General features: G+C 39.4%; 2 protein-coding genes across 22 annotated transcripts in view; one reads left to right on the plus strand and one right to left on the minus strand.

The window, feature by feature from the left end:
- LNX1 (ligand of numb-protein X 1) overlaps window positions 1-10456 on the plus strand; it is a 181378-nt gene extending 170922 nt beyond the window's left edge. For 4 of the 5 annotated variants that reach the window (XM_072748989.1, XM_072748988.1, XM_026016514.2 and 1 more), the window contains exons 8-11: window positions 49-226; window positions 1804-2032; window positions 9328-9486; window positions 9826-10407. In XM_072748989.1, coding sequence (XP_072605090.1) covers window positions 49-226; window positions 1804-2032; window positions 9328-9486; window positions 9826-9961 — 702 coding nt within the window. In that variant the 3' untranslated portion in view covers window positions 9962-10407. Of the gene's footprint in view, window positions 1-48; window positions 227-1803; window positions 2033-9327; window positions 9487-9825 lie in introns of all 5 variants that reach the window. The other variant, XM_026016515.2, reaches the window with a different exon arrangement.
- FIP1L1 (factor interacting with PAPOLA and CPSF1) overlaps window positions 8366-16775 on the minus strand; it is a 75647-nt gene continuing 67237 nt past the window's right edge. For all 17 annotated transcript variants that reach the window (XM_072748993.1, XM_026016520.2, XM_026016518.2 and 14 more), the window contains 2 exons: window positions 12134-12271; window positions 8366-11521 (listed from right to left, as the gene is read on the minus strand). In XM_072748993.1, the coding sequence (XP_072605094.1) occupies window positions 11374-11521; window positions 12134-12271 (286 nt within the window). In that variant the 3' untranslated portion in view covers window positions 8366-11373. The remainder of the gene's footprint in view (window positions 11522-12133; window positions 12272-16775) is intronic.

Genomic DNA, 16775 nt, shown 5'->3' on the forward strand with positions numbered 1-16775 from the left:
CCCCTGTGAACAGGTGTGCCACGCTTGTTTTCCTGTCTGTGCCTTTAGCCCCTCCATCCTGTGGCCACTTGCCGTGAGAAGGTGGTAAGTGTCCGAAAAGACCCCAGCGAGTCTCTCGGCATGACTGTTGCTGGTGGAGCATCACATCGGGAGTGGGATTTGCCCATCTACGTCATCAGCGTGGAGCCCGGGGGAGTCATCAGCAGAGATGGAAGAATAAAAACAGGTAAAAAGACAAGGTACTGGGCCAGTGGAGTGTTACCATGAACTCGCAGCTTGCTGGGTTGGGTAACTGCTTCCCGAACTGATGAGAGCATGAGATGCTGAGCTGCCCAGGACCTCTGTCACACACTGACTGTGACCGGCTTGAGTATAGTTGCTGGATTGGGTGTTTCACCCCTTGAAGTTCTTGTGGGTTGACGTGGGCTGCTTGGCTTGCTAAGAAAGCAAGTACCTGCAAAGTATGCCGGGAAGTAATGGGGAGCTTCTACAGTTATGAGCGAGTGGCTCAACTAAATAGCATAACTTGGTTCCATTTGTTCTAAGTGATTCTTTGCTGGGTTGATCGTGTGGTGAACCTATTCATGAATTGCTCCATTTTGTGGGTTGGGTGGATGAAATACTTTCAGAGTTTTGAGTCAACGAGTATTAAGTGAAAGTATCATGCTAGGTTCTTTTCCGCGGGTGGAAATGTCACCGTCTTTTAATCTTGTCCTAGGCTACTTTCGGTGAAGGAAAGGGATGTCACATATGTATCCTTAATAATATTGCCAATTGAGGTAGCTCAGATGGTTGAGCAACTATGTCATGTAAGGGTTCAGATGCACGAAGTTTCTGAAGCACCGTCGCTCAGCCCAAGGAGCCACAGGGCAGTGGGCGGCATGGTAGGGATTTCTTTGGCCAACCTAACAGAGCATGTTTTGGGGTCAGGCAGGACTCCAGGCCTTTGCCATCTGTCTCTCTTGCTGTGGTTATTCTGTGTGAAAAAGATGATATTCAAAGGAAGCAGAAGATCAGGAGAGAGATAAAAGAATACAAACCGGAGGTAGGAGAGGAATGTGCTTTAGTTTTCTTGCTCTTCCTTTGTACCCAAGCACCTGGGTGTTGAATGATGAGGTTCACCAAGAAGTGACCTGTTAGCGAGAGAATGTGAGCAGAGGCTTGTGTGGGACGGTGGATGGAAGTGGCCCTGCACATATGAGGTGCCTGCCCAACGGTAGGAGTGTCCCCTTTGCAGCAAATCACAACGATGTTAACTCCTTTTTCCCCTGTTCAAGGGCGTAGTTCCAGCTCCTTTTTCTTCACTGCTATAGACCCCTCTGCCAGGCCCTTTCAGGGGTCTTCTCTTATTCACTCATGTAATCCCTATTTATTGGGTGCCTACCACATGCCAGGCTCCATGCAAGCACTCAGAGTTTTGCCAAATGCTCTCCCTTTGTGGTAAAAACAAAAAACAAGAAGTAAAGAAAGAAGTAGATGATCTTTGACTAAATAGTAAACGAAGCTAGTTTATCTTCCTTCTTTCCCCCGTTTTTTTTTTTTTTTTTTTTAAAGCAAGAGCCAAACACTAATGGGTATGCTTTAGAAACCTGCAAGCATGATTTGCCAATGCCTTGAAACGTGCACAAATAACCACTTGCTATTCGAGAACTCAGCCTCAGGTCAGTGCAGGAGGCTAATGACATGCCCCCTTCAGCTTGCTCGCTCCCTCGCATCCCACTCAGTCCCTGCCCCTTTGGCACTTTTACAGAACTTCCCCTTTGCACTCTCACTAAGGATGGCTTCTGCTTCTCTGGCCATTAGGTGACATTTTGTTAAATGTGAACGGGGTTGAACTAACAGAGGTCAACCGGAGCGAGGCAGTGGCATTATTGAAAAGCACATCCTCCCTGGTGGTTCTGAAAGCTTTGGAAGTCGAAGAACACGAGCCCCAGGAAGCCTGCAGCAGCCCAGCAGCCCTGGACTCCAACCACAACATGGCCCCAGCCAGAGACTGGTCCCCCTCCTGGATCATGTGGCTGGAATTACCACGGTGAGCCCTGATGTGACATCCTTGGGGAGGCATGGGAGGGAACCACTATATTTCTTAGGGCACTCTTTTACTCTCTTGGGCTGATTCATGGCACTAGCGTCTGAATGAGCCCCCAGTTTGACTGTGAGACTATTTGACATGATCCTGTCTTCCCTTTTGTTACTAAAAATGCATGCAAAAGGCCCAGGGCAGGGTGAGAGCCTAGACGTGGAAACACTGCTATACCCTTGTCTTGAGGAGCTTGGAGCTGCCCTCTATGGTTATATCAGTTGTTCATGCAGCAAAAGAACTCTGCTGACAGGGAGAGAAGGCTAACATCCAGTCTTCTGGAACCCACTATGGAGCCAGGGGAAGGATTCTTTCCCAAATTTGCTAGTGGCAATCCTCAGAACTTGTATGGAGGTTTTACCTCTTTAGCTTTCGTGTGTCCCTGGCTAAACATAAAACAATGCAGAAGACCTTTTTGCCTGTGCCTTGATGTTTGAGCATGTGTGGATTGAGGGTATGTCTCAGACTCTCTACCTAGTTCCTACTCTTATGAAGATCTTCAGGAAGCAGCTGGGTTGTCATTTTAGTGAGAGGTAACTAGAGCTTTATGGTGAACCCATTAAAATGTCTCAGACACTTCAGGAAAAGTTTTAAGGGCAGACTTACTAAATAGCTACAAGCAGAAATTAAATATTCAAGGGACAGATAAATTGGGGTTTGCACACCTGCATCAGAGCACAAATTCTTGGCCTTCAAACAATTGCCTCACAAATTCCAAACACATGATTTAAATGTTAGATATTAGAGTCACTGAAGATGAAGTGCTGTAGGATTAAATGAATAAAAGTAGGATGTTTGGTTTTAGTACATTTTTCTTGAGGGTGGAGATATGACTCTCTCTCTCTCTCTCTCTCTCTGTCTTTTCTTTTTTTTTTTTAAATTTTAAATGAGGTTTTTAAAAACATCCCTGTCTCAAATACACTGACCTAGATTCCTTTTTGAGCCTTTCCTAGTTGATAAATTATTTTTAAGATAAGTGTATTTTTAAACAGCTGAACATTGAGCACCGAGGCTGTTTGAAAACCTCCAAGCATTTTAGGACAGAGTCTGAGTGGAAGAAGAGAGTATTCGTTTCAAATTTTTTTTTTTAATATTTCTGAAACCAGAATCTATAAAAATAGGTCTTTTTTTTTTTTTTTTTTTTTTTTTTACCTTTTGTGCTTGAAAGCTATTTGTCATATATTCAGAGTTCCTCACTGTTCATTCGTGTAAGACAGGACAAATGTGAGATATGTGAGATGCTTTTTACTCCAAATACAACCATGTGAATGGCTTTCTCTCCCTCTACTTTTTGTCACTTGGCCTTAGGCAGCAATTCTCTGCTCCTGCCAGAAGTATAGTCTGGATTTGGTTCATTTCCTTTGAAAGAAGTAGACAGGAAGTGTGAAATGATGCCAGCACAGACAACACTGGTCCTCAGTCACCCTGGCGGCTCTTCGTTTCCCTCAGCCCCTCGTCTCCTCGCAGTAATATATATTCGCGGGGGAATCCCAAGGCACCAAAGGGGGGAGTAGGGTGCCCTCAGATCTGTCCTCCCAGGTCCGCTCAACAGAGGTAATCACTGAGAGCAATCCCTTGTGTTTTTCCAGGGAAAGTCTACATCAGGGGTTGGCAAACTTTTTCTGTAAAGGGATGGAGTTTAGGCTTCAAGAGTCCCATTCTGAGTTGCAAGTATTCGGTTCTGTCGTGGTCGCGTGAAAGTAGCCGTGGGCAACATGCCAATGGAGAGGCGTGGCTGTTCGTTCTCAAAGACAGGCCGTGGACTGGGCTGCTGGTCCAGGTCTATATGTACACACACACACATAGCATACACACTACTGTGTACCATGATTTTTTTTTTTAATCTTAAGAATACACTTTGGGTGTTATTTCACATGGGCATATATCAAGCTGTGTCTCTTCTCTATGGCTGAGGAGTGTTCTGTTATCCAGATGTACCATAGTCATTGAACCAGTTCCTATGAGTAGTGAACCCTCAGTTGTTTTCCATCTCTGCTTTCACAAACGATGCTGTCATAAGACCTCATAAGGGTCATACAGGGGTAGCCATTGCACTAGTGTGGTGTCCACTAGCCGTCGAGCTCGTTACAGAAATTACAGAGCATCTGCACAGCCATGTGGCAGGCTATAAGATTACTGGGTCACCCTCTTTTGGACTGAGTAGGCTTCACATCATGTTGGTGAGCATCGAGAGGTGGTGTGGACAAGCGCAAGGCCCATCTCATCTTTTCCTCTGTATACGTGGCTTGTCCTTTTTCACCTGATTTTCCTTTCAGGTTTTTTGTTTTTTTTTAAAGATTTTATTCATTTATTTAGGAGAGACAGAGAGAGAGAAAGGCAGAGACACAGGCAGAGGGAGAAGCAGGGAGCCTGATGTGGGACTCAATTCCAGGACCTTGGGATCACGCCCTGAGCTGAAGGCAGACGCTCAACCACTGAGCCCCCCGCCGCCCTCCCCGCCCCCCCCCCCCCCCCCCCCCCCGCCGCATCCCTTCACCTGATTTTCGAAATAACTGATTATTTGGGTTCTTCCAAACATGTCTTTACCTTTTGTTTTCACATCTTGCATTCTCTTGACTCCTTTCAACTGTTTATTTCCCTTTGTTTCCTCTGCTTACTCTGGTCTGCCCTCCAGGTTCATTACTATGGCTTGTCCTTTCCAGCTTCTACTTTCATTTTGGTGGTGGCTTTTTATTCTTCCCTTCTTTGTCTTTCTACTGTCAGTTCATTTCTCTTGTCTCCTATCTTCCTGGAAATCTTACATCTCTGCGGGGATCTCTGGTTTATAGAGGAATTGTTTCAGGACTATTTAAATTCACGGTAAGGTGGTTGGGTTATAAATTTCATTTTCTCTAGAAGCATTTCACTCCTGTGGCAGCATTTTTCTGGCAAGTGGTTTCTGTGTTGCTGTTTTCACTGTTCCTTTCCGTTTTTCTGTTGTCCTGAGTGTCTGCTTGCTAATTCTTTTTAAATCTCTGAGTTAGGTCAGTTTTTCCTGGAGCAGCTATTGGCTGGAGGTTCACAAGGAGGAAGGAACCAGGGCCATCTTCCAAGTGGCAGAAGCTTCTCTTTATGACACAGGGTTGTGTTGCTTTACTTCTCTCAGACCAAGATCAGCAGTCCAGGTGCATCCCTTCCTCCAGCCAGGCTACTCCCTGGATGTAACAGGTTATCTTGTTGGGGTTCTCGTTGCCTCACTCGTGCCCTCCTTTGCGAACACCAGCCTGCCTGGCTCTGGTGGTGCCCTGTGGGAGTGGGTGTCCTGCCTGAGTGGGCCGCTCCCTGCAGGCCCCAGGGCTCCAGCGGCGGGCACCTACTCTTCCACTGCCTCTGGCAGTTGGTTCTCCCTCAAATGCCGTGACCCAGTTTTGTTTTCAGATGGAGTTTGCATTTCTGTTTCCAAGTCTCCTAGTTGCCTTTACAGTGATTTTTAAAAGCAGAAGGGGAAACATAATGTTTACTCTGACATTTTGAAACTACAAGTATGTCCATCCTGGCATTTTTCAGACATCCTTAATACCCCATTATGTCCCTGGATCAGGCCCTCAGCTGGTATCAGGACGCGAGCACTCAGTCATAACACTGCTACAATTTTTATGGATGGGAATATCCACTCACATCTCTAATCTTGATGGCAGAGAGGTTCAAAGACCCCAGTTTCTCCTCGATTGATGTAATACCATTGGCCTAAAGGTCTCAACATTCGGCATGACTGATGTCCTAAGAATTTCAGGCCATTTATCACACCTCGGCAAAAGTTACTTGTCTGAACGGCTATAGACTGAGCCTGAAAATAGATATTTTTGAAAAAAATTCACCAGGGCATTTCCCTCCAAGTTATACATTTACTCAAAAACATTTTCCCCTTTCGACGAACAGATTTTGAGGAAACCTATTTGCCCTAAAGTATGATCCAGTCAGTTACCTAACATTCTCTACCAATGAAGAAAAATGGTATCAGCAGGTCTAGAAACAGGAAATCCATTTCTAGGACATTGTAATCATGCCCTCGGGTACAGTACAACACACAAAAGAATATACATGAAGAAGATAGTGTTCATACCCTGAACCAGTGGCTGCCTGTCTTCAACCAGTGGGTGTCAGATATAAGCAGTAGCAGAAAGTAAAAGTGGATGATAAAGGACATTGCAAATATCTCTCACCCTTATTAGCGTGCCTTCTGTGCCGGGAGTGACCCCTGGGTGGGAGCTCCAGATACTGTCTCAAAGCTATACAGATTATCAGGTGCCATTCAATTGAAGGGGGTGGGGGGGATGCAGAGATCACTGAAGACTTTCTGCTTTGTTTTCTGCTGGCTTGCAGGCCCAAACTCCACATCTGGAAGTCTTTCAAAACATGCTGTCATCTGGACTAGTATGACTAGAGGAGAGATGAGTTAATATGTATTACTGTTATGCAGGCAGAGGGTGCTTTGGGAACGACTTTAGAGTGAATTAGTGAGAAAAGTGGCAACATTTTTTTTTTTACCAACCTCTTTAACGTTTGGCTTGAACAAAAGATAACTGGACTCTCCCATCTACTTCTGCATTCAGTCTGTTGCCAGGTCACCTATTGTGTTGTCTGAGCTTAAATGCTTATTAGAAAATGAGATTTTTTTAAAGGCAGATCATGTCTCACTCTTATTAGATAAAAGCATTTTTTCACCTCTACACTCCCTGAAAGGTACATATTTTTGAGAACCCCACTTTGTTAGTATAGGGGCTCAGTGAAATTTTGAGGTCCTTTGAGAAAAGGGGAATCTTTGAAGGAGATGGAGAAGGAACAGCCAGTTGAAACAGAAAAATATACAGCTTCTTGAGCAACCCAAGACTTCACCATAGTCCTTAACATGGAGTTGATCTTTGAAGCAACCATAATTTACTTATTGGAGGAAAATTACTAAACTCCTTGCTATTCTTTAAACTATGCCAACTCTCCTTCAATGAGGCCTAAATTTAGAGAATGAGTTCAGAATAGGAAAAAAGCTCACATTTAGAATTTAAAGTCACTTAATATTTCAAAGGTAAATCCTCAACATCGTCAACCAAAGCCAGCTTCCACATTTCCCAATGGGGAGTAAAGTAATTCAGCTTGAAAAAAACCAATGCCCCAGTACACATCGGTTCCAACTAACCAAGGTCTGACTTTGAAAAGGTTTAACTTACTGAGTTCTTGCTGCTACAATGAAGTTGAAATACTCCAAAGGAAGGAAAGCACCTAGTGCAAAAAATACTAGTAACACTGCTAGCGACTTCAATGCATAGCCAGAGGGCAGGGTTTTTACCTGTTCTGTTCACCAATCTACCAAGTGCCTAGAGTGTGGTACACTCAATAAACATCTGCTCAAATATAATCCAAGCCAACACTCTCTCCAATATCAAGTCTAGGAAAATAGATACAATTTGTGACTCAATATTAAAAATTTTATACTAGAACATAATAAATTTTAGATGCTGAGGTTTACAGCTTATCTACATGAAATAAAATACCCAGTAAGGACCAATGTAAAGTCCAAGGTGATACTTAATGTAAAAACTCAGTGGACAATGGAAGGGGAAATACTTGTTTCAAAGTATTGTTCTAGGGGATCCCTGGGTGGTGCAGGGGTTTGGCGCCTGCCTTTGGCCCAGGGCGCGATCCTGGAGACCCGGGATCGAATCCCACGTCGGGCTCCCGGAGCATGGAGCCTGCTTCTCCCTCTGCCTATGTCTCTCCCTCTCTCTTTCTCTCTCTCTCTGTGACTATCATAAATAAATAATTAAAAAAAAAAAACCAACAAAGTATTGTTCTATGTACCCATTTCTGTTTTAAGGAATCATGGCTGGGAAGTATTAAGATAGATATTTGCTCATGACCTTGGGTAAGAATCAGCCAATTCATGTGCTTTCCTTTAAATATTGAGCATAGGAATGTAACGCTCTGGTGTTTGGAGAACTGCCAATTACCTGCTTTGTGTATGAGCAGTCAGTGAACCATTATGTAAAATACGGTATCTCCTACAGGATGAATTTATTACTGACATCAAATCGGTGAAATATAGCTGATGAGTATTTTACAATCAAAATAGTTGCTTTATTTAATGAAAATCATTTTTCAGCTATCAGTGAGACTGATTATAAATTATTTGTGATAAGAGATACAAAACAAAATCGAGTTGAACTTCATGACTACTTTTTAAAGTTATCCCCCAAAGCCAAAGCTTATTTCAAGTTGCAATCAGCAACACCATGAAAAATCATGTTACATGGATTATCAAGTAACAAATGTAAAGACCAACTACATCACTTAACAAAACCTTTCATGAGACGTTTTATTGGTTTTTCAAAAAGCAGTTACTATTTTAAGGTACAGCTTATAAACAAAACAATCATATCTTGAGTTTTACCAGTATGAAAATGCTGATTTTCTTCCAAAACCAGTTCCTGAACTGGGGGGTTTTAGTCAAATCCAGTTCCTGACACCACCACCACCTGTCACAACTGTAACAGTTTACACTTGGCTTGTACCTATATGAACATTGAACCAGCTGCCACTGAATTATATTGAGTGTTTCCGTCTTCTACCTTAGGTGAAGATTCTATTCACTTACAGAAGACCTGTGGCCTCTCCTTCTCCCATTCCTTCTGTAACTCCCTATTCAGTTTACTATTTTTTTCTCCATTATGAATAATTCGTATCTTTAAATGTACCTCAATTTCCATTCACCTTATGCCTGCATGCTTCTCTATAACCTATCAAACACGTGAAACTACATTTAAACTGGTGTTTTTCGAAAGTCAAAACTCTGGCAAATGCATTAATTATTAGGGTTATGTTTAATTTTTTTTTCCCACTGAGATTAATCATTTAAAGGATTTTTGCTTTCATTATATTCACAAGTAAATAAAGATATGATATTGCTAAGTATGTTTGAATTTGGTTCATCAATAAGGATTTAGGCCTATCCAACTTATTTAATATAAATTGAAGCATTAAATCTTTAAGCCAAAAATATGATTATCTTTCCCAGTAAACATGTAAGCAGAATATAATAATATTTTTTAAAGGGTGTTTGGCAATGGAAAATAGTTCAACTAGAAAAAGCCCGCTAAAAGCACAAAGGTCACTTGGCTATGACAGTTTTGAGTTAAGACCCCCTCCACTATTTAGCCTGAAAAAATGTCAATAAAGGGAATGGGAGATGAATCATAATAATTATTTAGAGTTCAACCTAACTGCAGATATACTGCTTACACATTCTATTTCAGGTACCTGTATAACTGTAAAGATGTTATATTACGAAGAAACACAGCTGGAAGTCTGGGCTTCTGCATTGTAGGAGGTTATGAAGAATATAATGGGAATAAACCTTTTTTTATTAAATCCATTGTCGAAGGAACACCAGCATACAATGATGGAAGAATTAGGTAATAATGACTACTTATTAACAATATTTTGTTTTATATATGCAAAAGTTTGGCCCCATTAGAAGTAACACATGTATTATATACTGTGTTGTATTGGTAAGAAAAACATTTACATAGCATTCAATTTCTAAGAATTCTTTGGTCCCATACAGCAACTTCCTAGGCTTTTAGGGTCCTTTCTAACTTCTAACAGAAGCCGAATAGAGTTTGCAGAATTTAATTAGAAATCTATGTAATTAAAATTGACAGATGAAGCAAAAACTAAGACCACCAAATACACTTGCATTGACTTCAGCTATGGATCAAAATGTTAATCATGTGGTGTTTTATGTTCTTTAGATGCGGAGACATTCTTCTGGCTGTCAATGGTAGAAGTACATCAGGAATGATACATGCTTGCTTGGCAAGGATGCTGAAAGAACTTAAAGGAAAGATTACTCTTACTATTGTTTCTTGGCCTGGCACTTTTTTGTAGAATCAGTGATGGGTCATAGGAAAACAGAAAACTACAGATAAGCTAAGTTGAAACAATGTATTTATCTTGTCAATTTTTATATTTAAAGGATACACTGTAAAAATGTAAACTCGTCAGGAAAAGTATGATCCAATGAAAGCCAATTACACCTCAGAAAATGTAATACTCAAAACATAAATCTGAATAGCTTTTATTCAGTGTGGAAGATTTCTCATTACTCCACAACTTTAAGTTTATATTTTTCTATTCATTAAAAAGATCTTAAAAGGCTGAGATCATTTGTATCCCCCCAATGGATTCAAATCCTACAATTAAAAATTTGGTATATGCTGAGGTCTGTAAAGGATATATTACGGGCATTTAGAAAAACAATTTACAGCCAGAGGATTTTAAAAGTGCACTGTTGAAAATGTTCATCAAACGAGAAATAAATATTTTTCAAATTATGGTTGTCTTTTAGTATATGACATTAAATTCAAATTATCGCTATTTAAAGGATCCTAGTAATTCATTCTTTCAAAACCATGTTGTTACCACCACTGACAAATACATCCTAAGGCTTATCCCTAAAAACGCTCACAGAATTATAAACTTGTATTCTTAGATTTAATAGGAAAGGACTAATCTAAAGCTCTTGTCTTTTCCTTCACAATTAGCTAGTAACTGTATAAAACCTCCACATACTGCTCAACCAATGAGCTTTGGAAAAAGCATCAAGAAAGGCCAAACCAGCTTGACCCCAGCTCATAAACAGCCATGAGACAATTCAAGTTTGTGTCACAGTGACGCGTGTTTGTCCACGTACCTGCTATAAAAACTACCCTTAGGGCAAGTTATTTTGCAGACACCAGCCAAATGCCTTTAGATTTTACTAATTTGGATATAAAAGTTCCCTCTTTAGTTATACCATGAACCCAAATTAAGAACACTGAAAACCTATCAAAAAGTTGTGATATCAAAACTGTATACAAGTACTTTAATACAATAAGCAAGAGTGCCACAGCAGTATTGATAAAGACTACTTTTAATCTCAAGACCCAGAGGTGCCCTTTTGCAGTGCAACCTCTTGAGACTGGTATTTGATTAACTCAAGAAAACTATGGCCAAGGTGAAACCTTAACCTTTATCAGATACTGTGTGTGTACATAGCTCTTTAAAATTCCCTGCTGAGTGACTCATTCACATTACTTTCTTGGATATAAAGTCATTGCTGTCTTTATTTTTTTAAATATTACAAGACAAAGATTTTTAACTTAACATGAAAAATTTACTCTTTTATTTTGAGAAAAAAAGTTAACTTTTCATACTAACAGAACAAGATTAAAAGTAAATTTCTTAAACATTATCCAGAAAAATAACAAGATTTATGGTACATTTCTGGCCCTAATATACACAACAGGCCATAGCCATGCCTACTCAGCAGGTGCAGCTTCGGTGCTTTCCTGTTCAGGGGCAGGCTCACTGCCTGCTTCTTTTCCTTCTTTGCTTCTCTTAGATTTTTTGTGCTTGTGTCTCCTGTGACTGTCTCCTTCTTCACTTTCATGGCGACGTCTACTGTTACTGAAAAGGAAAAAAAGTTGTGTTCTTAAGTACACACAAGATAAGAAATATCAACCTACTATGTCTAAGGTGAATTCCCAATATAACACTGGGTTTTAAATGAATTCTTTTTCTCACACTTTGAGGAGTAACCAGTTATGTGACTTTTATATGGAGATTGTATATATAGTATAGGTTCACCCGCACCTGATATTATCCTATTTCTCAGAGCCCATATACTTTATCCTGAAAAACTATTACAAATTAGAAACTGAAGCACTAAATCAGAACAGGAAAAACTTTCTAGGGCTGATCCTAAACCAACAAACAACAGGCATACAATTTTAGACTATGAGGCCCTGAATTTTCTTTAAATATTAGTATTACTGGTTCATAGGTTAAATAAACCCCTCTCCCAAAAAGATAGTAATAAGTCCACAAGTACTAAATGAGGTCTTTTTAGATTTGAAAATCTTTGATGAGCCTATAAGGAAGCAATTATTTCAACACATTACTCTTAATCTTCCAATTAGGAACACATATGCTCTACTAGTTATTTGGAGAGGTTTTGAACTTTTTGCAGTCAAATCAATTTCTCTGAGCTTCAAAGTGATTCACTATAAAAGAGCAAACCTTCGAGAGGACTTGTGTCTGGTTTCCTCCTTCTCTCTGTGTCGTCTTTCTCTGTGTCGTTCTTCTTTCTCTCGACTTGCTCTGTGGCGCTCATAGCCTCTTTCTGCATACTCCCTGTATCTGTATCGCTCTTCATCACTGAAATTGGAATAAAAACTTTTCATGAAACTGGACTGTTTAATTCTGAATAACTTCAAACTACAAGGGATGTGATCTGAGTCCAAACCAGAAGACCTCACACTGTTATTAGCATCTTATATAGAATAGGTGCAAAATATTTATTGAATTGAGAAGAAAACAATGCCATTCCCAACTAGCACTACATCTAATATAAAACATGTAATAATTACATGTTAAAAGTCCAATTTTATTTTGTGCTTTCACAGTTGTTACGGAGTAGAAATTGTATATACCAGTTTTTTTTTTTCCTTCCAAGAACTGGGAGCTATAACAGATTTAAATTTTAATCAGCCTCATCTTCTTTTATTCCTTTTAAAATTAAAAGCATGTTTGTATATCTTCGATTTCTAACCAAAATTCTTTTAGAATCTTTGTGTGCTTAAGATTTTATAAATAATAAAAATATTCAATTCACAATGGCTAGAGAGTGGAAAGTAGATGAAGGTGCTTAAGTTTTTCAATCACATGAAGAGTGCATGCTTCTAAGGAAGAGGTACAGATATAAAGACAGGGACAGCAGAGCAACTTCTACAATATCCACACAAAATGCAGGCAAAACACTACCCGTGGACAAACTTAGTCTGACATACTATAGGGGAATGTGTGTGTGGCTAGGGATGGGGGGATTCACATGGCTGACAGCAACAAGTGCATATACCTAGGATGCACTTCCATTTCCTGATTTTGGATAGAATGAACTGCCGAAACAGGGACTGATGGCTAGAATTAGACGGTAGTCTTTTTTTTTTTTTCTTTTAACCTCCCTAGATCTATCCTCTTTTCATGTCTCTTCACTTATATTCTTCTCTCCATCTTTCTCTTAATCCTTCAAGCCTTTTTTTTTGGGGGGGGGGGGGGGGCGTGTTTCAGCACAGAAGTCAACAATTTCCATAACCTGCTAACAGAAATTCCCTTGGAAATAAAAGTATCTTTTAGAGCACTAAATAAATAAAAAAATAAATAAATAAAGCTTTGGTTTCTAGAAAGATCTAATATAAGTCAGTAATCTGCATGATGCATCAAGATGTTAATTTCCATAACCTGCTAACAGAAATTCCCTTGGAAATAAAAGTATCTTTTAGAGCACTAAATAAATAAAAAATAAATAAAATAAAGCTTTGGTTTCTAGAAAGATCTAATATAAGTCAGTAATCTGCATGATGCATCAAGATGTTAAGGCATTTGAGTAAGACAGGACACGATATCAGGTGAAGCCATATAAAAGAGAAAGCTTAATTATCATCTCCTACCAAAAGCAGTGATGCAGTAGTGCTATACCTAACAACGCCTACTGCTGACCAAGTTTTCACTGCCTGAAATACATTACACATTTACAAATTTTACTTAAAGTATACCTATTTATATATACACATATGCCTGTATGTGTATCTGTGAATATACACATTTTTCTAACCATAAATATGTACTTTTGCATTTGGACATTGGAAGCACGTCACCTGAAATGCAATGTGTTAGGACAAGCAGTACAGAGTAGACCAAGGATCACAACCTGATTCTACTAGTGACTCTATGTGTGACCTGGGTAAACTACTTAACCTCTCTGAACCTTAGCTTTCTCATCTGTAAAACTGGCAACAATCATTTTCAAGGTTGTTGGTAAACTGGCAGTAACAGTTATAAAGTGCCTGGCACAGTAGTAGGCCCTCAATAAGTGGCAACTAGCAAGCAGACTCCCCAGGTTCAGTCAACTGAATGCTAGATTTTTTAGAAGCAGACCCTTTCTGTAAAGGTGACTGACTCTCCAGTATCATTTCCAAAAATAATTACTATGACAAATGAATATTATCATGAATAGTACCCTTATTAAAAAAAGAAAGAGGCCTCTTTGTAACGGATTTACAAATTGGGTTTACATAAAAATAACTAAGGTCGATTATCTCAATCTGTCATTTATAACCCTCTTTCCCCTCTCACCCTAATACCAATTCTTGTTAGCTGTGATGCCTTTAAGATTCTGAAGACGGCCATATGATGATAACCATACTAGAGAAGTGATACAAGATTCAGCCTTATACACAGAACATATGAAGAGGCATCCTTCCATCACCTTCTCTGATACACAGCTGCAGCACAGAGGTTTCTCTGGGCCTGGAAATCATTACAGCTCATTTCAAACATCCTACAATGACTAACCTTCTTGCTGGCCCACACTTAAGTGGCCTAAAAACCAGATGTTGAAACAGGTCTATGATTTTCAAAACAATGACCTTGTAATTTGTAATACAACACATACATGTGACATACTGCAAAATGTCAGTCTTTAGAAAAAATGGCCCTTACTTATACTTCCCTCGGATTTCCCAGAGAACACAATTCCTGGGATAATTCAGAAAAACACAAAATTCCTCTACCTTATGCCCCTCTTGGCTTGAACTTTTAGTCAGATTTAGGAAAACATGGATTTCTAATGCCCTACAGCTTAGCATTCTGAAAATCAAATATGGTTTAACCGTTAACATTTTGTTTCCATAAAAATTGAGTAGTATTTGTGTGACACTGAAGAATCTGAATTTATCCTCAAATATTCTATAAATATCTATGCAAAGAAAATTTAGGAAGTCTAGCCAAGCAATTCATTTTAGTCTTCTTTCCTATCAAGTTTACATTCAGCATCTTAAGTTGTGAACATGTATATTCTAGAGATAGCAGTGCTATCTCAAAAATATCCATTTGAACTACATTAGAAACAATTCAACTTTCTGAAAGTATGCTCCTGAATTTAAAAGAATCATGCACTATGTGGCTAAAGTTAACAGCACATATAGTACCACAGAAATACAAAACCTATACACATACATACACACACTTATGTATCATACTTTTATACTTATTTATAGTCAGTAAAATTTTATCAGATGACTACAATGTATAAGTCATTATTAGCTATAGGAGGGGAAAAACATTAATAAATCCTATTGTTTCTTATGCCACATTTTTTTTTTTTTTTTTTGGTAAAATTTCAAACTGCTAACCAGACCCAGTCACCTTGATGATATTATGTGCTTAAATCGGTAAGACTATTGTATGAATATTTCTGTATCCTCAGCACACAGCTCTGTACCTGGTACGTAACAGGGATCAGAAAATGTCAGTTACATGAATAAATGAACTGTCTCCCCCCACCCATAAGAAAGTACACAGGGAACAATAAAGAAAATGAAAAGTAACAGATTTTTAAACTACCTAATTCCAAGACCAGAAAAGATTTTAAGTAATCTCAACCACAGGTTCAGTACACAGAATGGCTCTCTACCATGGTCTTCATTTCTCTGTGTCCATTTCCTAATCTGCCACTGTCAAAATTTAGAGAATACCTAAGGACCTTTTTGGATTAAGAATTCTGTAAGAACATGATCACATCTAATACAACAAACGCTGCCTGAATCAAGTATATGCTCACATCCTGAATTGATACATTATTCATTTCATTTAGCAAAATTAGAAAACTGTCTATGTACCTTACATTTATTTATCTCATCTATTAAAAGAGGTGGTATAAAAAAGTTCTGTGACTCGTCTCATTCTATATTGTGATGGTATTGAGACTGATATGTTAACGAGATGCCAAAATTATTGCTTTGTTGGTCATAAAGGTTGATTTCTATTAATTTCAAAATCTGCTTAGCTAACAGTTTTACTCAACAGCTTTCAAAACTGTTTCTTCTCTACTATATTCATCTTCCTCCTCTGCAATGTATAAGTCATTTTATTCACTGCATGCCAGGCATTACTGTACAAAGTGCTGAGAATACAGAATGGAAGATGGTGGTCAATGCCCTTACACAGGCTTGCTAAGAAACACAGGTTTGGTTTTTCAAAAAATTAATTTATTTATTTATTTATGACAGACACAGAGAGTGAGAGAGAGAGAGAGAGGCAAAGACACAGGCAGAGGGAGAAGCAGGCTCCACGCAGGGAGCCCGATGTGGGACTTGATCCCGGGTCTCCAGGATCATGCTCTGGGCCGAAGGCGGCACGAAACCGCTGCGCCACGGGGGCTGCCCCAAGAAACACAGGTTTTAAAGAAGATACATTAAGTACTTAGGAACCATGCGAAGGAAATAATTCAACTTTCATTTGGATTCAGAAGAGCTCACAGAAGACAGACATGAGCTGGACCCTGAAGAATCAAGTGAGGCAGAGAGGAGAGGAATAACATGAACAAGGAAGTATGAAACAGTAAGGAATTTTCAAAAGAGCAATCTGCTCAGCGTAGCTAAGACGGGGGTGTATACTGGCTTGAGGGAGAACTAAGGTTAAAATGGAGGAGGGTGTAGGCTCAGCATGGAATCTGCCTAGGGACTCTCTCCCATCTGCACCCCCAACGCACACTCTTGGCTCTAGAATAAAATAAATAAATCTTTAAAAAAAAAAAAAAGTCAGGAAGTGTAGTGACCTGGGGACGTGTGGACCATAAGAAAAACTGAATTATTCTCAAGGT

Source organism: Vulpes vulpes, chromosome 2, assembly GCF_048418805.1.
Source record: "Vulpes vulpes isolate BD-2025 chromosome 2, VulVul3, whole genome shotgun sequence".
Lineage (NCBI taxonomy): Eukaryota > Metazoa > Chordata > Mammalia > Carnivora > Canidae > Vulpes > Vulpes vulpes.